At 43.6% G+C, this 26266-nt stretch overlaps 1 protein-coding gene across 4 annotated transcripts in view; it reads left to right on the top strand.

Annotated features, from left to right (window-relative positions):
- The window catches only part of LOC119479788 (5-hydroxytryptamine receptor 3A-like), a 31791-nt gene that overhangs the window by 3642 nt on the left and 1883 nt on the right, over positions 1–26266 (top strand). The window contains exons 1-8 of one of the 4 annotated variants that reach the window (XM_037755747.1): positions 5329–5532; positions 6952–6996; positions 7105–7214; positions 7400–7569; positions 8990–9150; positions 9238–9448; positions 9572–9675; positions 10261–11408. In XM_037755747.1, the coding sequence (XP_037611675.1) occupies positions 5350–5532; positions 6952–6996; positions 7105–7214; positions 7400–7569; positions 8990–9150; positions 9238–9448; positions 9572–9675; positions 10261–10278 (1002 nt within the window). In that variant the 5' untranslated portion in view covers positions 5329–5349 and the 3' untranslated portion in view covers positions 10279–11408. Of the gene's footprint in view, positions 1–5328; positions 5533–6951; positions 6997–7104; positions 7215–7399; positions 7570–8989; positions 9151–9237; positions 9449–9571; positions 9676–10260; positions 11409–26013; positions 26225–26266 lie in introns of those variants that run through there. The other 3 variants (XM_037755744.1, XM_037755745.1, XM_037755746.1) reach the window with 3 other exon arrangements.

Raw genomic sequence — 26266 nt, 5'->3', positions numbered from 1 at the left:
AATTAGCTATCTTGCTAATTCCATCATGCTTTAATGCTGTTTGCCAGCGGCAGCGCTGAATCCAACGGTCCCTCCCTTTCCCCGCCGCGCCAGAGAAGGACAAAATACCTAGCTAACTCGCCAGCCATCCATCTCCGGAGCTGCGTCCGCTTTCATCCCAGCGAGCTGCGACCACACTTCAATGTCTGTTCTACTCCTACTGTTATTTCTATGGTCGTTATGTTGTTTGTCAGGAGTTCAACGCCATTTGGCTGTTTGTATTCCTTTAAACATGAATAATAACAGCGAATGTCCTCCGAGGCTGAGACACAGTCTTGAGCTCTGGGGTATAACACATGTGCGCAGTGTAACTGGAGCTGCGGTCGTGCGTTGCTATTGGCTCAATTTCAGCGAGTGCAGGTCAGATTTTACTGCTCATGTGTTGTACCCCAAAGATATAACACGTTGATGACATGTCCTCTTTTCCCCCTCCTTGATCTCCTCGTTCAACCTCTCTTCAAAACAAGCATCCATTTTGTTGTCTTCTTCTTGGCACACCAGTTGGAGGTGCGTACGCCACCAACTGGACTGGAGTCTGGAAATAAACTTATATTCCCTTACATTTAATATTTATTTTTTCATCTTTTCATTCTTTCTGTCCATTTTTTACATACTACTTTCCTTCCTTTCTTGCTTGACCTGATCTCAAAATATGAAAATCCCCATTATACACTTGAAAATTTGACTTTTCTTTTTCCACGCTGGACTGGTGCAGATTATCTGCTGTGTACAACATGGTTGCTCCCTCCTCAGATGTGTGTGTACATCAACCATTTGACCCTTAAAACCTCATTTCACAGATCACTATGAAGAGGCGGTCTCTCCTCTACATTGTCAACTTCTTACTACCCATCCTGTTCTTCTTTTGTCTGGACGTGGCCTCCTACCTGATCTCAGAAAGCGGCGGCGAGAAGCTCAGCTTCCAGGTCACTGTGCTGCTCGCTGTCACCGTGATGCAGCTTATTCTCAATGAGATTCTGCCTTCCTCTTCAGACAAGATCCCTCTTATAGGTAAAGAAGCTCAGAGTCATTACTTTATAGGACTGTAATTCATATGAGCAGGAGCTCTGAGTCAATGTGTGGTTATTTGTCCACATTAATGATGCTGCCCTCTCCCCTCAGCGGTCTACTGCATTGGGATTTTTGGTTTGATGATGCTGAGCCTCCTGGAGACGATTTTGGTGATGTATCTGATGGAGAAAGACTCTGCATCACAAGAGTGCAGAGGTACTTCTAATTTTACTGTTATTATGATGTCCACCTTTAGTTACTTTCTGAACATTTATAACTTATAATTCATACTGGATCTTTTTATGTCCTTCCAGAGGAGAAGAAATGGACTCCGTGCATCTCTGATGTGTCTGCTGATGAAACACCAATCGCACCGCTGAAGGTTGGGATTACATTACACTTTGAAGGGCTGGTTCAGCCAAAATTACCAAAAAAGGATATCAAATATTTTCTCAAACCGTGTTAATTTCGTTAACGAAAACTATGACGAAATGTGTTCGTCAATGACCTTTTTCTCCAAGACCTTTGCAATCAAAAGTCATCAATCATTTGCGTTTTCATGCAACATTGGTGATGTGGCATGGCGGTAAAAATAAGCGCCTTTTGCCATAAAACAGGAAGTTGTTGTAACTTCTGCGTACTTTGTCAAATCTTTTCCAAATTTCTTAGGCACGATAAGGGTCCAGGCCTGAAGATATTTACGTGCCAATACCGACGTGCCAATATCAACTCATAGTTCCACCCCTAAACTTTATCCCCGCCCCCTTTCATAACCCATGAACCGTTTGTCGTAGACAGTAGAGGGACGCATCATTGCACTCAGCAGAGTTCCTCTTTCATTGCGTCTGGCCACGACGACCGGTGTCCCGCAAGTACCCCTGGCGTGCGTGAATGTGCAAAGGCCCGTTCATCGCTGCTTGCAGCTTTAATTTGGTTTGTAATCTCGCTGATTAACCACCACCTCTGCAGGGAAGCAGCAGCAGCCAGCTGACGGAGGAGCCCCATGCCTCGGATGAGCTGAGGGAGTTGCTGAAAACGCTGGTTGTGCTCCTCAATAGCAGGAAGGAAGAAGGGAAGCCCGGCTACTGGACCAGACTGACTAAAACTATCAACAGAGTTTTCTTCATTTTCTATGTCACAGCTGCCAGTGTGTTTTTTATCTGGATGTTTTTCCACTGGAATGCACACGAATAATGGTGCTAAATAATGACGCGTAAGATAGAGATGTAGTTCCCATTGTCATTACTTACAAGACTTGCAACCTACAGTAGGAAACCCTTCCCTGTATATTTGGCATGGTCACAAATGAGTGTCAGACTACACAGATGTTTAATGCATTTTGGACAAGCTATCCTGCATCATCAGAACTGTTTAGATATATGTAGTCCTTCAATAGTGTTGTTTGCATGTTTTACAGTATACACAGCATATATTCTGCACAATGCTAGTGTTCAATGAATCCACCAGATACATAATAAAATACATTTAAAAACAAAGCATGCAAGTGTAAGAGAACTTGTATCATGCTCTCTCAGGTTGCAGTATAATGTGGTTAATGCCTGCTGTGTAATTGTTCTTGTTTACCTGTCCATTAAACAAAGTATGAGACTGCATAGGCTACATGATGATTTTCATTATCTATATATATATCCTATACACACACAGAGGAGACGGAGGTCTGCAGGTTAACCACCGTGACAGATGTTTTTTTACATGGTATTTTTCACCGTTTGACTGCTTTTAATGTGAAGCAGCTGCAGCAGGTTATTAATATTGTAACCTTTATTATGGAGAGGACTGTTTGTGAAACACCTCAAGTTGGACTTCTTTCCTGTTAGCAAATACAAGGGAGTGCTGAGCTTTTATTGTGAAGGTAAAGAGGAAGTGTAATGTTTATAACGGGATGCTACTGTGACTAGAACGGGAGTCTGGAGATGGGAACGAGTAAAGACGCCAGCATGTTCAAGCCTCCGTCTCATCGTGTCCTTATTTCACATGATAAATAAGTATAAACGCACATAAAAGACCTCTCGGTTACACTATCAACAGTAAGTTAATGCAGCTCTGATACGGTGAAGCAGGTTTTAAAAACTGTGAGGTGGGGAGAGTTGAAGATGGACGTGATGCATGAGGCGTGAGAGCGACTGGTAATAATCATGTTGGTGCCCTAACAACAACGGAAACTTAAGTTATTCTAGTTTAACCCGCTGACTTGACCTGTTCACCAACACAGTCAGCAGCTAGCTACAGGCTGTGACACAGCTAACGGTGGCAACTGAGGTAAAAACCGTTAGCGCCGATTAGCGTCAAAAGTCAACAGTCTCACGGCAGTTTGTGAAATAGTCACGAAATTTAATCTATTTGATTTGTGTACATAGACACAAATTTACTTTTTTTCGTTACGCTCAGTACGACTTTCAACAACGTATTTTTGTGCGTTCTCCTGCGAGTGTCCGGCAACACGAGACGCACGTGTCAATTTCCAGTTATCAATTACACAGGATTACATTAGAGCTGCAACGATTAATCAATTAGTTGTCAACGATTAAATTAAAAATCTTAAATGTGAATATTTTCTGGTTTCTTTACTCCTCTATGACAGTAAACTGAATATCTTTGAGTTGTGGACAAAACAAGACATTTGAGGACGTCATCTTGGGCTTTGGTAAACCATTTTCTAGACCAAACAACTAATCGATTAATCGAGAAAATAATCAACAGATAAATCAACAATGAAAACAACCATTAGTTGCAGCCCTACATTACATGCATGAATCTCTTTTCTAGTGAAATGATGGAATCAACCGGCGACTTTACTATCACAGTACAAGGTACAGTATGTGCCTAAACCATTATTTATTCTTCACCAAATTATAATGTATCTTGTCAAATTAACTGAGCTGCTCTTCAATATTTCCAGGTATGCCCTTGCAACTGCAGAAGTACACGATGGAGTTCATCTGGTTGGGAATCACTGCCTTAGACGATAAAAAACGATTGGTCAGTTTGCCCTGCCCTCTGCCATTACGAGGATGACCGCTCATCGGGTAATGTTTCCAGAGAGCACATTTGTTGTACAAACCTCTCACAGACTTTGGATTCTCACTGATCCCGATGTCATGATGCTGTCAGGGTTCCTCTTTCTGCTCTTCCTCGCAGGTAAGGTTTCTCTCATCCTCACAGCATCCCTGTTGCTCTGAATAATCCACAGACCTCACTGGAATTAAGTCTGTGGCTCATCAAGAGTAACAGTTGGACACTGATGGTTTCTGAAAAGAAAACCTGGACAGACTCAAAACTATCTGCATACCACTAGAGGTTGAGTGAGATATTTAGTATAATGTTTATTTCTTTTTTGAAACTGTTTGAAAGTGATGTTGATGCAAACTTTACGATCATTTTGGAAGATGTAGTTTGTGGTGCTGGTGAATGCTGGGAGGTGTGTCTAATATTTAGCCAATTCACTGATACAAACATGATAAAATATTAGAGACACTAATGCAAACACTAAAGGTCACAATGTCACTGTACAGTAATAGCATTTATATCGTATTACACTGGGTTGATTTTAGCTACGTAGGTGTACCTAAACAACTGGCAACTGAGTATATATAATTTTGATTGTACTTTTGCTTTCTAAATTGCTGCAACTGAATTAGGTTTTCAGACAGTTCTGAGTGTTGCTGGCTATGATTTGATTACATGCATTTGGTGATATATATAGAAGATAGATCTCAAATGGAAACCTATTTAGACTGTAAAGTGACTGTAAATATTTAATGCCCATATTTAAAAATTGATGTAGTGGTTGGTTAGTGCTGGTCCGGTTCTGCCAACACCCCTCTCATGATGGCATTTGTTTGACCATAATCATATTACTGCAGATATTTGTGAGCTGGATTAATATTTAATGATTGAAAAAGAGCCTTTCATTAAGGGGATGTAGTTGAAAGTGCTTTACAATAAAGTGAAGAAAAAAGAGAATAAAAACGGGCAAATTAAACCAGAAAGCCCTTTCTGTCAGAAATCTCCTTAGATTTAGGCAACAAAACTACTTGGTTAGGTTAGGAAAAGATATTTCATGTCTGGGTCAAAGTGGCGGATTGACTGACAGACCGTCATAACCGTGCCAGTAGAATAGCTGAAAAACAATCAAATTCATATGATGAATTCAGAAGCAGTGAATACATACAATGATTTTATTTTAATGAGTAACTGAGATGACATCATGAGTGATCTGAAGTTCTAATTCAAAGGAAAAATGAAGAGCATCACATTTCCTGAACCCTCTCATTGAGAATGTGTCCTGATGTTTTCACTGTAGAGGCGAAGTCCTCCAATGGTTCCTGCAGACATCTGGATGTTTTAAAGCATCTGAACTTGACCGAAAATAATGAGCTGTTCTCCATGACCCGGCCTGGGAGCGCTGAATCGCCCACAAAGGTATTCCTGGATGTACTACTCTATGCCATTCTAGACATGGTAAGTGGTTGTTTCTAATTATAAATTACAATTATCATTTACTGTTGAGGAGGTTATATTGGCTCCATTTCTCTGTTTGTTTGTAATGTAACAGGATATCACAAAATCAAGTAACAGCATACCACGATATCACAGAAATGACAACTAGCAGCGATAGCAGGGCGACTAGCAGCGACAATGACTAGCAGCAACAACTAGCAGCGACAACGACTAGCAGCGACATTGACTAGCAGCTACAACGACTATCAGCGACGACTAGCAGGGTGGACTAGCAGCGACGACTGGCAGCAACAACGACTAGCAGCGATGACTATCAGCGATGACTAGCAGTGATAGCAGCGACGACTATCAGCGACAACTAGCAGTGATAGCAGCGACGACTAGCAACGACATTGACTAGCAGCTACAACGACTATCAGCGACGACTAGCAGCGATGACTATCAGCGACTAGCAGCGACAACTAGCAGTGATAGCAGCAACGACTATCAGCGATGACTAGCAGTGATAGTAGCGACGACTAGCAGGGTGGACTAGCAGTGACGACTAGCAGTGATAGCAGCGACAACTATCAGCGAAAGCAGTGATAGCGGCAACTAGCAGTGACAACGACTAGCAGCGGCGAATAGCAGCAATGATGCCTAGCAGTGGCGACGACTAGCAGCAGTGATAGCAGCGACGACTAGCAGCGACGACTAGAAGGGATAGCAGCGACCACTAGAAGTGACGATTAGAAGTGATAGCAGCGACGACTAGAAGTGACGATTAGAAGGGATAGCAGCGACCACTAGAAGTGATGATTAGAAGGGATAGCAGCGACCACTAGAAGTGACGATTAGAAGTGATAGCAGCGACCACTAGAAGTGACGATTAGAAGGGATAGCAGCGACCACTAGAAGTGACGATTAGAAGGGATAGCAGCGACCACTAGAAGTGACGATTAGAAGTGATAGCAGCGACCACTAGAAGTGACGACTAGAAGTGATAGCAGCGACGACTAGAAGTGACGATTAGAAGTGATAGCAGCGACTACTAGCGGCAGCGACGACTAGAAGGGATAGCAGCGACTACTAGAAGTGACGATTAGAAGTGATAGCAGCGACGACTAGCGGCAGCGACCAGCAGTGGCGACCAGCAGTGGCGACGACTAGCAGTGATAGCAGTGACGACTAGCAGCTTTGACTAGCAGTGATAGCAGTGACGACTAGCAGCGATGACTAACAGTGATAGCAGCCCTGAAAACCCAGGGTTAAACCTGAAGTTACTTCGTTAGCCTCAAATTCTGCTTCTTGGTACAGGCCTCAGGTGCGCCTGTTCACAACTGTCATATGAACTGATGTTTACGAACTTGCATTAACATTGAATTTGTGCAAAGTTTCATGACAGTTCCCGAGACGTCTGACATATTTCTTTGTTCACAGAACGAGAAGGACCAGAAATTTGTTTCATACGTTTGGATTGATTCGGTGAGTTCTCTCTGAGGAAGAAAGCACTTTCTGATTGAATGAAAACCTCTCAAACCTCTGTTGGGAAACTCAACTTTCTTTTGTTTAAATGCATGTTTTCCTCTATAGTGGTGGCAGGGTGACGACATTTCTTGGAATCCTGATGACTTCTGTGGTATTCAGAGGATTTATCTTCCTACTAAATTATGGTGGAAGCCAGATGTAACTATTGAAGAGATGTAAGTTTGAATGTGTCTGTTCTGACATGCAACAAACAGCCACTACTGAACCACATATACTGCAGTTATATGGTGCAGTTCATTGCATTCTTTCAGTATGTTTTACATGAAGTTATGTTCTATAGTATTTTAATAACATTATATGAAATTCAGTTAACAGCATTTGTGTGTGTGTTCTCATACAGGATAGAAAAGGACAAGGCCGATCAGAGTCCTTATCTCATGGTTAACAGTAGCGGTTGCGTCATACTCAGAAAGAACATGGTGGTGGTCAGCACCTGCAGGATGCAAATTGACAAATTCCCCTTCGACATTCAGAGCTGCACCCTCACTTTCAAGTCTGTCATATACTCTGGTGAGCATGACCTGTTCTTGTGTCTGTTTGAGTTTGAATGCATGTGTGCTTCAATGATTTTAACAGTCAGTTTACTGAATGTTACCTGAATACACTCACTCACTCACTCTCACTCATCTTCAACTGCTTATCCGGGGTCGGGTCGCGGGGGCAGTAGCTCCAGCAGGGGACCCCAAACTTCCCTTTCCCGGGACACATTATCCAGCTCTGACTGGGAGATCCGAGGCGTTCCCAGGCCAGTGTGGAGATATAATCTCTCCACCTAGTCCTGGGTCTTCCCCGTGGTCTCCTCCCAGCTGGTCGTGCCTGGTACCACGTACACTTATGAGCATCCTTATGTTCGAACATGGTGTTCGTTATGGACAGTCCATGAGTAGCACAGAAGTCCAATAACAAACGACCACTCTGGTTTAGATCAGGGAGGCCATTCCTCCCAATTACGCCACTCCAGGTGCCTCCATCGTTGCCCACGTGCGCGTTGAAGTCTCCCAGCAGAACTATGGAGTCCCCTACTGGAGCCCCATACAGGACTCCATTCAGGGTCTCCAAGAAGGCCGAATACTCCGAACTGCTGTTCGGTGCATATGCACATACAACAGTCAGAGTTTTCCCCCCCATAACCCGAAGGCGTAGGGAGGCGACCCTCTCGTCCACCAGGGTAAACTCCAACGTAGCGGCACATAGCCGGGGATTTGTGAATATCCCCACACCCGCTCGGCGCCTCAAACAATGGGCAACTCCAGAGAAGAATAAAGTCCAACCCCTGTCCAGGAGTACGGTTCCAGAACCGAGGCTGTGCGTAGAGGTAAGCCCTACCAGATCTAACTGATAGCGCTCCACCTCCTGCACAAGCTCCGGCTCCTTCCCCCACAGAGAGGTGACGTTCCACGTCCAAAGAGCCAGCCTCTGCCACCCGGGTCCGGTCCGTCGAGGTCCCTGGTCTTCACTGCTACCCGTGTGACATTGCACCCGACCCCAGCGGTTCCTCCCGCAGTTGGTGAGCCCACAGGATGGCGAGGAGGGGGTTGCCACGTCGCTTCTTTGGGGTGTCCCTGGCCAGGCTCCGTGGCAAACCCGGCCACCAGGCGCTCGCTGACGGGCCCTCCTTCTGGGCCTTGCTCCAGATGTGGGCCCCGGGCTTCCTCCAGGCCGGGTACCTTCTCCTCTGTCTCGTTTCTTCATTGGGGTTTATGATCCATTCTCAGTCTGGCCCCTCGCCTGAGACCAATTTGCCATGGGAGACCCTACCGGGAGCATCAGGCTCCAGACAACACAGCCCTCAGGGTCATAGGGACACACAAACCTCTCCACCATGTTAAGGTGATGGTTCCAGGAGAGTACCTGAATACACATACCATATATTCCTTCTTTGTTAACCTGCAGGGAAACCTCACTGTTTTATTTTTATCTCCCGCCTCAGACGAGGATATAGAGTTGGTTCCGTCAGGTGACATCTCATGGAACTTAGAGTGGTCTCGCAAGATGATGCGGACCCAGTCCGAGTGGCTGTTCCACGACTTGACCATGGACAACAAAACTGTTAATAATTTTGGCTTCAACCAAAGCATGTTGGTTTACACTGTAAGTATTTCTGAACAGGTAATGATTGATTGATTCGGTTTAGCCTTTGACAAATGTAAACATCAACAACCTAACATCGTTTCACAGATCACCATGAAGAGGCGATCTGCCCTCTACATCGCCAACTTCTTGCTACCCGTCCTGTTCTTCTTTTGTCTGGACTTGGCCTCCTTCCTGATCTCAGACAGCAGCGGCGAGAAGCTCAGCTTCAAGGTCACTGTGCTGCTCGCTGTCACCGTGATGCAGCTTATTCTCAATGAGATTCTGCCTTCCTCTTCAGACAGGATTCCTCTTATAGGTAAAGAAGCTTAAGAGTCATTACTTTATTAGACTGTAATTCATATGAGCAGGAGCAGCACGTATATACCTACTCAATTTGAATTCATTTGTCCGTATTAATGATGCTGCTTTCTCCCCTCAGCGGCCTACTGCATTGGGATTTTTAGTTTGATGATGCTGAGCCTCCTGGAGACAATTTTGGTGATGCATCTGATGGAGAAAGACTCTGCATCCCAAGACAACAAGGTAGATAAAGACCAAAGATGACAACACTAATAGTCCCATTATTTAACCACAGCTTATTTAAAGGGACTGTTTGTAACTTCTTACTCGTATAAATCATTGGGGGTCGGTGTCCCATGCGCGCTTGCGTGTGGCTATGCTGTTCAGACTCAGACTCCAACACAAACTACTGGGAAGCACCAAAACCTCAAAGTTATATGTAGTGTAGCCCGTCTTGCAAAACAGTGTTGGACGCGGTCGCAGGACGTGGGGGAGACCGTAGCTTTGGTCTCCAGGGCCAAAACTCCGGTGTCTCCCGTTCCCTCCGGCCGCGGTCGGGAGGCTGAAGCAGGAAAAGCCAACACTAGGATCAGCAGTGATTCATGGAGAGACCTTCGTCTGGTCAGCTAACATTACTGCCAAGCAGCTGAAATATAGAGTGATATTGTGGTTTTAACTGATGTGTGTCGCATCACTGTTTTGAGCGATGCTCATTCATGTCTATGTAGAGTGAGCACAACGCAAACCCGACGCTGACTTTCGTTGACTTCACGGCCATAGGTGTCGCTGTTAACAAGCATTTCTGATTCTTACAAACAGTCCCTTTAACTGTTTTTTTCAGGGTAGCAGCAGCCAACTGACGGAGGAGTCCTGTGACGTTGAGGAGCTGTCAGACGAGCAGAGGGAGGCGGTGAAAACACTGACTCCGCTCTTCAGCAGCATGAAGGAAGAAGGGAAGCCCGGCTACTGGACCGGAGTGGCTAAAACGATCAACAGAGGTTTCTTCATTCTCTACATCATAGCTGCCAGTCTGTTTTTAGTCTTCATGTTTTTCAGTTGGAAAAGTGACGAAAATAATAGTGCTAATATTTCTGATAACTGACGACAAGTCATGCTGCAGGTCAAATTGTGCAGCGGCGAAGCTGACCATTTATACTGCCATTTCAACATCACCTTATATTATCTTTAATAGGTAAAACAACCATTTTGAAGAGATATACGTTTGATAAATCACATCTTTGTTTTATGCACGTGTTACTGAAAACATACGCATTTTAAAATACTTAATAAATGAGAGAAAATAAATGCATTTAGGCGGAGTTAACAGGCTCTTGTGGTTTTCCTCTCATCAGTAAAACAAACTGAATGTACACTAGCCTTTCATATGTTATAAATAGGCTACAATCAACAGAACAATATGAACATTCAGGCTTCCTTGTGTGGCTCAAATCTGTACTTCAGATAGAAACCTTAAATAAAAGACGATGGAAGAAATTCTGCAAATTTATTTGGCAACCCTAATAAAATCTCCTGTCCCAGTCTTTGGGAAAATGTATGCGTACAGGTGTTAACAAAATTGCATGAAGTCTTACATAAATATGTCATATTGGGCAATCCTTTTAATCCACCCAAAACATTAAAATATGTACAATTTATTGTATACAATATTTAAACAATGAAGGATGTAATTAAGTGCAAGCAAATTCCTATCACACATGTTTTCACAGCTTTGTCTGAATCTTATCTAAGCTTTATGAACCGACTTTGCCAGCGCTAACATGGCTAAAGTAAGAATTATTAAAATCATTGCAGCAGAGATATCCTGACCTTTAGTCTCGAGTATGCATCAAGCCAACCAGTTTGCAACGCAGGATTTCTGTTAAAGATTTGTAGTAATTTGAGCAATTTTCTCTGACTTGGATCCTCCGGAGTCACAGAAGTTATTCTACAACTGAAACACATCTATAATATTCTGAAGCCATTTAATGGGTTTTTCTGTATATGGGTTCAGTATTATCATGTAGTCTTTCTGTGGTGTTCTTTCACATCTCTCTCTCTCTGTATTACTTTGCTTTATTCATGAAATAACAGTCCTGATATCTGCTTTCTATACTGGCTCTGACAACATGTATCAGATTCTATATAATGCAAAAATAAATAATAAAAACAAAACATATTCTCTCTGTGTTTTTTTACTCTGTATGTGTGTGTGTATGTGTGTGTGTGTGTGTGTGTGTGAGGGCGGTGAGAGTGAACCAAAACAGTCCAGTAATAATGTAACTTCACCTCACACAAATTGCAACAAAGGCTATTTTACTTGTATCGTTCCCCTAAAGGTACAGTATGTGCCTAAACCATAATTTATTCTTCACCAAATTATAATGTATCTTGTCAAATTAACTGAGCCGCTCTTCAATATTTCCAGGTATGCTCTTTCAACTGCAGAACTACACGATGGAGTTCATCTGGTTGGGAATCACTGCCTTAGACGATAAACGATTGGTCAGTTTGCCCTGCCCTCTGCCATTACGAGGATGACCGCTCATCGGGTAATGTTTCCGGAGAACACATTTGTTGTACAAACCTCTCACAGACTTTGGATTCTCACTGATCCCGATGTCATGATGCTTGCAGGGTTCCTCTTTCTGCTCCTCCTCGCAGGTAAGGTTTCTCTCATCCTCACAGCATCCCTGTTGCTCTGAATAATCTTCAGACCTCACTGGAATTAAGTCTGTGGCTCATCAAGAGTAACAGTTGGACACTGATGGTTTCTGAAAAGAAAACTTGGACAGACTCAAAACTATCTGCATACCACTAGAGGTTGAGTGAGATATTTTGTATTATGTTTATTTCTTTGTTGAAACTGTTTGAAAGTGATGTTGATGCAAACTTTACGATCATTTTGGAAGATGTAGTTTGTGGTGCTGTTGAATAGTGGGCTAAAATGGGAGGTGTGTCTAATATTTAGCCAATTCACTGATACAAACATGATAAAATATTAGAAACACTAATGCAAACACTAAAGGTCGCACTGTCACTGTACATTAATAGCATTTATATCGTACTACACTGGGTTGATTTTAGCTACGTAGGTACCTACCGTAGGTGTACCGAAACAACTGGTAACTGAGTATATATCATTTTGATAGTACTTTTGCTTTCTAAATTGCTGCAACTGAATTAGGTTTTCAGACAGTTCTGAGTGTTGCTGGCCATTATTTTTTACATGCATTTGGTGATATATAGAAGATGGATCTCAAATGGAAACCTATTTAGACTGTAAAGTGACTGTAAATATTTAGCGCCCATATTTAAAAATTGATGTAGTGGTTGGTTAGTGCTGGTCCGGTTCTGCCAACGCCCCTCTCATGATGGCATTTGTTTGACCACAATCATATTACTGCAGATATAGAGCTGGATTAATATTTAATGATTGAAAAAGAGCCTTTCATATAGGGGATGTAGTTGAAAGTGCTTTACAATAAAGTGAAGAAACAAGAGAATAAAAATGGGCAAATTAAACCAGAAAGCCCTTTCTGTCAGAAATCTCTTTAGGTTTAGGCAACAAAACTACTTGGTTAGGTTAGGAAAATATATTTCATGTCTGGGTCAAAGTGGCGGATTGACTGACAGACCGTCATAACCGTGCCAGTAGAATAGCTGAAAAACACTCAAATTTATATGATGAATTCAGAAGCAGTGAATACATACAATGATTTTATTTTAATGAGTAACTGAGATGACATCATGAGTGATCTGAAGTTCTAATTCAAAGGAAAAATTAAGAACATCACATTTCCTGAACCCTCTCATTGAGAATGTGTCCTGATTTTTTCACTGTAGAGGCGAAGTCCTCCAATGGTTCCTGCAGGCATCAGGATGTTTTAAAGCATCTGAACTTGACCGAAAATAATGAGCTGTTCTCCATGACCCGGCCTGGGAGCGCTGAATCGCCCACAAAGGTAGTCCTGGATGTACTACTCTATGCCATTCTAGACATGGTAGGTGGTTGTTTATAATTATAAATTACAATTATCGGCTCCATTTCTCTGTTTGTTTGTAATGTAACAGGATATCACAAAATCAAGTAACAACATACCACGATATCACAGAAATGACAACTAGCAGCGATAGCGGCGACTACCAGCGACAACGACTATCAGCGACAACGACTGGCAGCAACAACTATCAGTGACAATGACTAGCAGCGACAACGACTAGCAGCAACAACTAGCAGCGACAACGACTATCAGCGACAACGACTATCAGCAACAACGACTGGCAGCGACATCGACTGGCAGCAACAACTAGTAGCGACAATGACTAGCAGCTACAACTAGCAGCGACAACGACTAGCAGCAACAACTAGTAGCGACAACGACTAGTGGCGACAACGACTGGCAGCTACAACTAGCAGCGACAACGACTAGCAGCAACAACAACTAGCAGTAACAACGACTGGCAGCAACAACTAGCAGCGACAACGACTAGCAGCAACAACTAGCAGCAACATCGACTAGCAGAAACAACTAGCAGCGACAACGACTAGCAGCAACAACTAGCAGCGACAACGACTAGCAGCAACAACTAGCAGCAACATTGACTATTAGAAACAACTAGCAGCAACGACGACTAGCAGCAACGACGACTAGCAGCGACAACGACTAGCAGCAACAACTAGCAGCGACAACGACTAGCAGCAACAACTAGCAGCAACAACGACTAGCAGCAACAACTAGCAGCGACAACGACTAGCAGCAACAACGACTAGCAGCAACAACTAGCAGTGACAACGACTAGCAACGGCAACTAGCAGCAGTGATAGCAGCAACGACTAGCAATGATAGCAGCGGCGACTTACAGTGATAAAAGCGACGAATAGCAGCAGTGACTAGCAGCAGTGATAGCAGCGGCGACTAACAGCGACGACTAGCACGACTAATGCCCCTGTGGACACTTACCATTATCTCAAACATAACCTGCTCTGGAGCAGCACTTATGAAACCCAGGGTTAAACCTGAAGTTACTTCGTTAGCCCCAAATCCTGCTTCTTAGTACAGGCCTCAGGTGCGCCTGTTCAAAACTGTCATATGAACTGATGTTTATGAACTTGTATTAACATTGAATTTGAGCTAAGTTTCATGACAGTTCCCGAGACGTCTGACATATTTCTTTGCCCACAGAACGAGAAGGAACAGAAATTTGTTTCAAAAGTTTGGACTGATTCGGTGAGTTCTCTCTGAGGAAGAAAGCTTTTTTTGATTGAATTAAAACCTCTCAAACCTCTGTTGGGAAACTCAACTTTCTTTTGTTTAAATGCGTGTTTTCCTCTATAGTTGTGGCAGAGTGACAACATTTTTTGGAATCCTGATGACTTCTGTGGTATTCGGGAGATTTATCTTCCTACTAAATTATGGTGGAAGCCAGATTTAATTATTGAAGAGATGTAAGTTTGAATGTGTCTGTTCTGACATGCAACAAACAGCCAGTACTGAACCACATATACTGCAGTTATATGGTGCAGTTCATTGCATACTTTCAGTATGTTTTACATGAAGTTATGTTCTATAGTATATTAATAACATTATATGAAATTCATTTAACAGCATTTGTGTGTGTGTTCTCATACAGGATAGAAAAGGACAAGACCGATCAGAGTCCTTGTCTCATGGTTAACAGTAACGGTACAGTCACATTCAGAAACAACATGGTGGTGGTCAGCACCTGCAGGATGCAAATTTACAAATTCCCCTTCGACATTCAGAACTGCACCCTCTCTTTCAAGTCTGTCATATACTCTGGTGAGCATGACCTGTTCTTGTGTCTGTTTGAGTTTGAATGCATGTGTGCTTTAATGATTTTTACAGTCAGTTTACTGAATGTTACCTGAATACACTCACTCACTCACTCTCACTCATCTTCAACCGCTTATCCGGGGTCGGGTCGCGGGGGCAGTAGCTCCAGCAGGGGACCCCAAACTTCCCTTTCCCGGGCCACATTATCCAGCTCTGACTGGGAGATCCGAGGCGTTCCCAGGCCAGTGTGGAGATATAATCTCTCCACCTAGTCCTGGGTCTTCCCCTTGGTCTCCTCCCAGCTGGTCGTGCCTGGAACACCTCCCTAGGGAAGCGCCCAGGGGGCGTCCTTACTAGATGCCCGAACCACCTCAGCTAGCTCCTTTCAACGCAAAGGAGCAGCTGAGGTACTTGAACTCCTTCACTTGGGGTAAAGACTCATCCAGTGAGTGCTGGAGGTCACAGACCGATGACGCCAACAGGACCACATCATCTGCAAAAAGCAGCGATGAGATCTTCAGCACACTGAACTGCAAACCCTCCTCCCCCGACTACGCCTTGATATCCTGCCCATGAATATCACAAACAGGACTGGTGACAAAGCGCAGCCCTGCTGGAGGCCAACCCCCACCGGAAACGAGTCAGACTTATTGCCGAGAACCCGAACACAGCTCTCGCTTTGGGCGTACAGAGATTGGATGGCCCTGAAAAGTGACCCCCTCACCCCATACTCCCGCAGCACCCCCAACAGTTTATCCCGAGGGACCTGGTCATACGCCTTCTCCAAGTCCACAAAACACATGTAGACTGGAAAGGCATACTCCAAGGCCCCCTCCAGGATCCTTGCGAGAGTGAAAAGCTGGTCCGTTGTTCCACGGCCAGGACGGAATCCGCGTTATTCCTTTTCAATCCGAGGTTCGACTATCGGCCGAACCCTCCTTCCCAGCACCTCGGAGTACACTTTACCAGGGAGGCTGAGTAGTGTGACACCCTGTAATTGGCACACACTCTCTGGTCCCCCTTTTTGAACAGGGGAACCACCACCCCGGTCTGCCACTCCTTAGGCACTGTCACCAACTTCCACGCAATGTCGAAGAGACGTGTCATCCAAGACAGCTCCTCCACACCCAAAGCCTTCAGCATTTCTGGACGGATTTCATCAATCCCCGGGGCTTTGCCACTGTGGAGTTGTTTGACTACCTCAGTGACCAGAACCAGGGTAATTGATGATGGTCCCCCATCAGCTTCCAGCTCTGCCTCTACAATAGAGGGCGTATTAGTCGGATTCAGGAGTTCCTCAAAGTGCTCCTTCCACCGCCCGATTACCTCCTCAGTTGAGGTCAACAGTGTCCCATCCTTACTGTACACAGCTTGGATGGTTCCACGTTTCCCCCTCCTGAGGTGCCGGACGGTTTTCCAGAAGCACTTTGGAGCCGACCGAAAGTCCTTCGCCATGGCTGCTCCGAATTCCTCCCACACCCGCTGCTTTGCCTCCTTCACAGCCGGAGACCTCCGAGATAACATATCCCAGAAGGCCTCCTTCTTCAGTCGGACGGCTTCCCTGACCACCGATGTCCACCATGGTTTTCGAGGGTTGCTGCCTCTTGAGGCACCCAAGACCTTTAGACCACAGCTCACCGCCGCAGCTTCAGCAATGGAAGCTTTGAACATCACCCACTCGGGTTCAATGCCCCCAACCTCCACAGGGATGCCAGAAAAGCTCCGCCGGAGGTGTGAGTTGAAGATCTTTCGGACAGGGGCCTCCTCCAGACGTTCCCAGTTCACCCGCACTACCCGTTTGGGCTTACCAGGTCTGTCCAGAGTCTTCCCCCACCCTCTGACCCAACTCACCACCAGATGGTGATCAGTTGACAGCTCGGCCCCTCTCTTTACCCAAGTGTCCAAAACATGCAGCCTCAGATCAGACGATACGATTCCAAAATTGATCATCGACCTTCGGCCTAGGGTGCTCTGGTACCACGTACACTTATGAGCATCCTTATGTTCGAACATGGTGTTCGTTATGGACAGTCCATGACTAGCACAGAAGTCCAATAACAAACGACCACTCTGGTTTAGATCAGGGAGGCCATTCCTCCCAATTACGCCACTCCAGGTGTCTCCATCGTTGCCCACATGCGCGTTGAAGTCTCCCAGCAGAACTATGGAGTCCCCTACTGGAGCCCCATACAGGACTCCATTCAGGGTCTCCAAGAAGGCCGAATACTCCGAACTGCTGTTCGGTGCATATGCACATACAACAGTCAGAGTTTCCCCCCCATAACCCGAAGGCGTAGGGAGGCGACCCTCTCGTCCACCGGGGTAAACTCCAACGTAGCGGCACACAGCCGGGGATTTGTGAGTATCCCCACACCCGCTCGGCGCCTCACACAATGGGCAACTCCAGAGAAGCATAAAGTCCAACCCCTGTCCAGGAGTACGGTTCCAGAACCGAGGCTGTGCGTAGAGGTAAGCCCTACCAGATCTAACTGATAGCGCTCCACCTCCTGCACAAGCTCCGTTTCCTTCCCCCACAGAGAGGTGACGTTCCACGTCCCCAGAGCCAGCCTCTGCCACCCGGGTCCGGTCCGTCGAGGTCCCTGGTCTTCACTGCTACCCGTGTGACATTGCACCCAACCCCAGCGGTTCCTCCCGCAGGTGGTGAGCCCACAGGATGGCGAGGAGGGGGTTGCCACGTTGCTTCTTCGGGGTGTCCCCGGCCGGGCTACGTGGCAAGCCCGGCCACCAGGCGCTCGCTGACGGGCCCTCCTTCTGGGCCTTGCTCCAGACGTGGGCCCCGGGCTTCCTCCAGCCCGGGTACCTTCTCCTCTGTCTCGTTTCTTCATTGGGGTTTATGATCCATTCTTAGTCTGGCCCCTCGCCTGAGACCAATTTGCCATGGGAGACCCTACCGGGAGCATCAGGCTCCAGACAACACAGCCCTCAGGGTCATAGGGACACACAAACCTCTCCACCATGTTAAGGTGATGGTTCCAGGAGAGTACCTGAATACACATACCATATATTCCTTCTTTGTTAACCTGCAGGGAAACCTCACTGTTTTATTTTTATCTCCCGCCTCAGACAAGGATATAGAGTTGGTTCCGTTAAGTGACATCTCAAGGAACTTAGAGTGGTCTCGCAAGATGATGCGGACCCAGTCCGAGTGGCTGTTCCACAACTTGACCATGGACAACAAAACTGTTAATAATTTTGACTTCATCCAAAGCATGTTGGTTTACACTGTAAGTATTTCTGAACAGGTAATGATTGATTGATTCGGTTTAGCCTTTGACAAATGTAAACATCAACAACCTAACATCGTTTCACAGATCACCATGAAGAGGCGGTCTGCCCTCTACATCGTCAACTTCTTGCTACCCGTCCTGTTCTTCTTCTGTCTGGACTTGGTCTCTTTCCTGATCTCAGACAGCAGCGGCGAGAAGCTCACCTTCAAGATCACTGTGCTGCTCGCTGTCACCGTGATGCAGCTTATTCTCAATGAGATTCTGCCTTCCTCTTCAGACATGATTCCTCTTATAGGTAAAGAAGCTCAAGAGTCATTACTTTATTGGACTGTAATTCATATGAGCAGGAGTAGCACATATATTGACTCAGTGTGTGGTCATTTGTCCGTATTAATGATGCGGCCTTCTCCCCTCAGCGGTCTACTGCATTGGGATTTTTAGTTTGATGATGCTGAGCCTCATGGAGACGATTTTAGTGATGCATCTGAAGGAGAAAGACTCTGCATCCCAAGACAACAAGGTAGATAAAGACCAAAGTTGACAACCCTAATAGTCACATTATGTAACCACAGCTTATTTAACTGTTTTTTTCAGGGTAGCAGCAACCAACTGACGGAGGAGTCCTGTGACTTTGAGGAGCTCTCAGACGAGCAGAGGGAGGCGGTGAAAACTCTGACTCTGCTCTTCAGCTGCAGGAAGGAAGAAGGGAAGCCCGGCTACTGGACCGGAGTGGCTAAAACGATCAACAGAGTTTTCTTCATTCTCTACATCATAGCTGCCAGTCTGTTTTTTGCCTTCATGTTTTTCAGTTGGAAAAGTGACGAAAATAATACTGCTAATATTTCTGGTAACTGACAAGTCATGCTGCAGGTCAAATTGTGCAGCGGCGAAAGCTGACAATTTATACTGCCATTTCAACATCACCTTATATTATCTTTAATAGGTAAAACAACCATTTTGAAGAGATATACGTTTGATAAATCACATCTTTGTTTTATGCATGTGTTATTGAAAACATACGCATGTTAAAATACTTAATAAATTTGAGAAAATAAATGCATTTAGGCGGAGTTAACAGGTTCTTGTGGTTTTCCTCTCATCAGTAAAACAAACTGAATGTACACTAGCCTTTCATATGTTATAAATAGGCTACAATCAACAGAACAATATGAACATTCAGGCTTCCTTGTGTGGCTCAAATCTGTACTGCAGATAGAAACCTTAAATAAAAGACAATGGAAGAAATTCTGCACATTTATTTGGAGACCATAATAAAATCTCCTGTCCCAGTCTTTGGGAAAATGTATGCGTACAGGTGTTAACAAGATTGCATGTAGTCTTACATAAATATGTCATATTGGGCAATCCTTTAAATCCTTCCAAAACATTAAAATATGTACAATTTATTGTATAAAATATTTAAACAATGAAGGATGTAATTAAGTGCAAGCAAATTCATATCACACATATTCTCACAGCTTTGTCTGAATCTTATCTAAGCTCTATAAACCGACTTTGCCAGCGCTAACATGGCTAAAGTAAGAATTATTAAAATCATTGCAGTAGAGATATCTTGACCTTTGGTTTCGAGTATGCATCAAGCCCACCAGTTTGCAACGCAGGATTTCTGTTAAAGATTTGTAGTAATTTGAGCAATTTTCTCTGACTTGGATCCTCCGGAGTCACAGAAGTTATTCTACAACTGAAACACATCTATAATATTCTGAAGCCATTTAATGGGTTTTTCTGTATACGGGTTCAGTATTATCATGTAGTCTTTCTGTGGTGTTCTTTCACATCTCTCTCTCTCTGCATTACTTTGCTTTATTCATGAAATAACAGTCCTGATATCTGCTTTCTATACTGGCTCTGACAACATGTATCAGATTCTATATAATGCAAAAATAAATAATAAAAACAAAACATATTCTCTCTGTGTTTTTTTACTCTGTATGTGTGTGTGTGTGTGTGTGAGGGCGGTGAGAGTGAACCAAAACAGTCCAGTAATAATGTAACTTCACCTCACACAAATTGCAACAAAGGCTATTTTACTTGTATCGTTCCCCTAAAGGTACAGTATGTGCCTAAACCATAATTTATTCTTCACCAAATTATAATGTATCTTGTCAAATTAACTGAGCAGCTCTTCAATATTTCCAGGTATGCTCTTTCAACTGCAGAACTACACGATGGAGTTCATCTGGTTGGGAATCACTGCCTTAGACGATAAACGGTTGGTTTGTTTGCCCTGCCCTCTTCCATTACGAGGATGACCGCTCATCGGGTCATGTTTCTGGAGACCACATTTGTTGTACAAACCTCTCACAGACTTTGGATTCTCACTGATCCCGATGTCATGATGCTGTCAGGGTTCCTCTTTCTGCTCCTCCTCGCAGGTAAGGTTTCTCTCATCCTCACAGCATCCCTGTTGCTCTGAATAATCTACAGACCTCACTGTAATTAAGTCTGTGGCTCATCAAGAGTAACAGTTGGACACTGATGTTTTCTAAAAAGAAAACTTGGACAGACTCAAAACTATCTGCATACCGCTAGAGGTTGAGTGAGATATTTAGTATAATGTTTATTTCTTTGTTGAAACTGTTTGAAAGAGATGTTGATGCAAACTTTACAATCATTTTGGAAGATGTAGTTTGTGGTGCTGGTGAATGCTGGGAGGTGTGTCTAATATTTAGCCAATTCACTGATACAAACATGATAAAATATTAGAAACACTAATGCAAACACTAAAGGTCGCAATGTCACTCTACAGTAGTAGCATTTATTGCAGGGATATCGTATTACACTGGGTTGATTTTAGCTACGTAGGTGTACCTAAACAACTGGCAACTGAGTATATATCATTTTGATTGTACTTTTGCTTTCTAAATAGCTGCAACTGAATTAGGTTTTCAGACAGTTCTGAGTGTTGCTGGCTATGATTTGATTACATGCATTTGGTGATATATAGAAGATGGATCTCAAATGGAAACCTATGTAGACTGTAAAAATGCCCACATTTAAAAATTGATATAGTGGTTGGGTATCTATTTGTGAGCTGGATTAATATTTAATGATTGAAAAAGAGCCTTTCATTAAGGGGGTGTAGTTGAAAGTGCTTTACAATAAAGTGAAGAAACAAGAGAATAAATAAAAACCGGGCAAATTTAACCAGAAAGCCCTTTCTGTCAGAAATCTCCTTAGGTTTAGGCAACAAAACTACTTGGTTAGGTTAGGAAAATATATTTCATGTCTGGGTCAAAGTGGTGGATTGACTGATGTAACATATGCCTCTTGCATGTTACATTAGATACATATTGCAGCTTTAATAAATTGTTACTCTTGTTACTATTTATATTTTTAGTAATTTTACCTTTATTTGATAATCGTTAGGTGTATATATTTGTGTTATTTTCATATTTTTATGCAGTTATTTAATATTTAGAATGTAATACTACGGTATCCATGGTAACGATGGAGCTATAAAAGCTTATCACTGGGGGAACAAATCAGACCGGGCTCGTATCTCCCAGGTGAGTGTGTGTGTGTGTAAACTTTAATCTGTAAATGTTAATGTATAGTCTATATATAGTGTATAATCTTGAAACCGGGCTTGTATCTCCCAGGTGAACGTGTGTCCCGAAGTGCTTGTAAGCAAAATTAATATCTGTTGAATCAACATCGGAGCTGTCTGTGGTCGTTGGAGTGAAACATTAACCATTAACCGTCAGCCGTTGGTCTACAAACAAACACAACGCAGAGCCTGTTGACTGCCACCGCTATCAGCGGTAAAATAATAAGTTAACGGGCCGTCATGAACTGTTTTTAGAGGAAGTAAACAGAGGACCAGAACCCCCCGTTACACTGACAGACCGTCACAACCTTGCCAGTAGAATAGCTGAAAAACACTCAAATTTATATGATGAATTCAGATGCAGTGAATACATACAATGATTTTATTTTAATGAGTAACTGAGATGACATCATGAGTGATCTGAAGTTCTAATTCAAAGGAAAAATGAAGAGCATCACATTTCCTGAACCCTCTCATTGAGAATGTGTCCTGATGTTTTCACTGTAGAGGCGAAGTCCTCCAATGGTTCCTGCAGACATCTGGATGTTTTAAAGCATCTGAACTTGACCGAAAATAATGAGCTGTTCTCCATGACCCGGCCTGGGAGCGCTAAATTGCCCACAAAGGTATTCCTGGATGTACTACTCTATGCCATTCTAGACATGGTAGGTGGTTGTTTCTAATTATAAATTACAATTATCATTTACTGTTGAGGAGGTTATATTGGCTCCATTTCTCTGTTTGTTTGTAATGTAACAGGATATCACAAAATCAAGTAACAGCATACCACGATTTCACAGAAATGACAACTAGCAGCGTTAGCGGCGACTAGCAGCGACAATGACTAGCAGCAACAACTAGCAGCGACAACGACTAGCAGCAACAACTAGCAGCAACAACAACTAGCAGCGACAATGACTAGCAGCAACAACTAGCAGCGACAACGACTAGCAGCAACAACTAGCAGCAACAACAACTAGCAGCGACAACGACTGGCAGCAACAACTAGCAGCAACATCGACTATTAGAAACAACTAGCAGCAACAACGACTAGCAGCGACAACTACTAGCAGCAACAACTAGCAGCAACAACTAGCAGCAACAACAACTAGCAGCGACAACGACTGGCAGCAACAACTAGCAGCAACATCGACTATTAGAAACAACTAGCAGCAACAACAACTAGCAGCGACAACGACTAGCAGCAACAACTAGCAGCAACATTGACTATTAGAAACAACTAGCAGCGACAACGACTAGCAGCGACAACTAGCAGCAACATTGACTATTAGAAACAACTAGCAGCGACAACGACTGGCAGCAACAACTAGCAGCAACATCGACTATTAGAAACAACTAGCAGCAACAACAACTAGCAGCGACAACGACTAGCAGCAACAACTAGCAGCAACATTGACTATTAGAAACAACTAGCAGCGACAACGACTAGCAGCGACAACTAGCAGCAACATTGACTATTAGAAACAACTAGCAGCGACAACGACTAGCAGCGACAACTAGCAGCAACATTGACTATTAGAAACAACTAGCAGCAACGACGACTAGCAGCGACAACGACTAGCAGCAACAACTAGCAGCGACAACGACTAGCAACGGCAACTAGCAGCAACAACGACTAGCAGCAACAACTAGCAGCAACAACTAGCAGCGACAACGACTAGCAACGGCAACTAGCAGCAACAACGACTAGCAGCAACAACTAGCAGCAACAACGACTAGCAGCAACAACTAGCAGTGACAACGACTAGCAACGGCAACTAGCAGCAGTGATAGCAGCAACGACTAACAATGATAGCAGCGGCGACTTACAGTGATAAAAGCGACGAATAGCAGCAGTGACTAGCAGCAGTGATAGCAGCGGCGACTAACAGCGACGACTAACAGCGACGACTAGCACGACTAACGCCCCTGTGGACACGTACCATTATCTCAAACATAACCTGCTCCGGAGCAGCACTCATGAAACCCAGGGTTAAACCTGAAGTTACTTCGTTAGCCCCAAATCCTGCTTCTTAGTACAGTCCTCAGGTGCGCCTGTTCAAAACTGTCATATGAACTGATGTTTATGAACTTGTATTAACATTGAATTTGTGCTAGACGAAGACGTCTGACATATTTCTTTGCTCACAGAACGAGAAGCACCAGAAATTTGTTTCATACCTTTGGATTGATTCGGTGAGTTCTCTCTGAGGAAGAAAACACTTTTTGATTGAATGAAAACCTCTCAAACCTCTGTTGGGAAACTCAACTTTCTTTGTTTAAATGCATGTTTTCCTCTATAGTGGTGGCAGGGTGACGACATTTCTTGGAATCCTGATGACTTCTGTGGTATTCAGGAGATTTATCTTCCTACTAAATTATTGTGGAAGCCAGATTTAACTATTGGAGAGATGTAAGTTTGAACGTGTCTGCAAACAGCCAGTACTGAACCACATATACTGCAGTTATATGGTGCAGTTCATTGCATACTCTCAGTATGTTTTACATGAAGTTATGTTCTATAGTATATTAATAACATTATGTGAAATTCAGTTAAAAGCATTTTTGTGTGTGTTCTCATACAGGATAAATAAGGACAAGACCGATCAGAGTCCTCATCTCATGGTTAACAGTAACGGTAGAGTCCTACTCAGAAAAAACATGGTGGTGGTCAGCATCTGCAGGATGCAAATTTACAAATTCCCCTTCGACATTCAGAGCTGCAACCTCACTTTCAAGTCTGTCATATACTCTGGTGAGCGTGACCTGTTCTTGTGTCTGTTTGAGTTTGAATGCATGTGTGCTTTAATGATTTTTATAGTGAGTTTACTGTATGTCACCTGAAAACAAATAGCATATATTCCTTCTTTGTTAACCTGCAGGGAAACCTCATTGTTTTATTTTTATCTCCCGCCTCAGATGAGGATATAGAGTTTGTTTTGGGAGATAACGTCTCATGGAACATAGCGTGGTCTAGCAAAATGATGAAGCGGACCCAGTCCGAGTGGCTGTTCCTCAACTTGACCATGGACAACAAAACTGTTGATAATTTTGGCTTCAACCAAAACGTGGTGGTTTTCACTGTAAGTATTTCTGGACACAGACACACAGAAGTGTAAAATAAATGTTCCATTATCATTTCCACCTACAAGTAGTTTACTGAAGTATTTCAATTTTGTTAGTCTTTATACAGGCATGTCATTGGTAAATGTCCAAAAAGCAGGAACATATTAGGGCCGTTGATCACGATTAATCGCATAGTTAATCGCAGTTAATCGCAAATTAGTCACACATTTATTATCTGTTCAAAATGTACCTTAAAGGGGGAATTGTCAAATATTTAATACTCCTATAAACATGGGAGAGGGCAAATATGCTGCTTTATGCAAATGTATGTATATATTTATTGTTGAATATTAATTAACAAAACAATGACAAATATTGTCCAGAAACCCTCACAGGTACTGCATTTAGCATAAAAAATATGCTCAAATCATAACATGGCAAACTGCAGCCCAACAGGCAACAACAGCTGTCAGTGTGTCAGTGTGCTGACTTGACTATGACTTGCCCCAAACTGCATGTGATTATCATAAAGTGGTCATGTCTGTAAAGGGGAGACTCGTGGGTACCCATAGAACCCATTTACATTCACATATCTGGAGGTCAGAGGTCAAGGAACCCCTTGTAAGTTTGGAGCGTTATTTAGTCTTCTTCCCAACAAGCTAGTATAACATGGTTGGTATCAATGGATTCCTGAGGTTTTCTAGTTTCATATGATGCCAATATCTTCAATATCTTCTAGCTTTTAAACTGAGACCACTACAACCCAAAAAATGCAAGTTGCGTTAATCCGTTAAAGAAATTAGTTGAAGTCACTTGTTGTGTACATACCTGTAATACCCGTAGTTGATTCGGTTTTGCCTTTGACAAATGTAAACATCAACCACCTTACATCATTTCACAGATCAAGATGCAGAGGCAGTCTGCCCTCTACGTCGCCAACTTCTTGCTACCCATCATGTTCTTCTTTTGTCTGGACATGGCCTCCTTCCTGATCTCAGACAGCAGCGACGAGAAGCTCAGCTTCAAGGTCACTGTGCTGCTCGCTGTCACCGTGATGCAGCTTATTCTCAATGAGATTCTGCCTTCCTCTTCAGACATGATTCCTCTTATAGGTAAAGAAGCTCAAGAGTCATTACTTTATTGGACTATAATTC

This window comes from Sebastes umbrosus, chromosome 20, assembly GCF_015220745.1.
Source record: "Sebastes umbrosus isolate fSebUmb1 chromosome 20, fSebUmb1.pri, whole genome shotgun sequence".
NCBI lineage: Eukaryota > Metazoa > Chordata > Actinopteri > Perciformes > Sebastidae > Sebastes > Sebastes umbrosus.
Note: the sequence above shows the minus strand (reverse complement) of the source record. Positions and strands in the feature narration are given on the sequence as shown.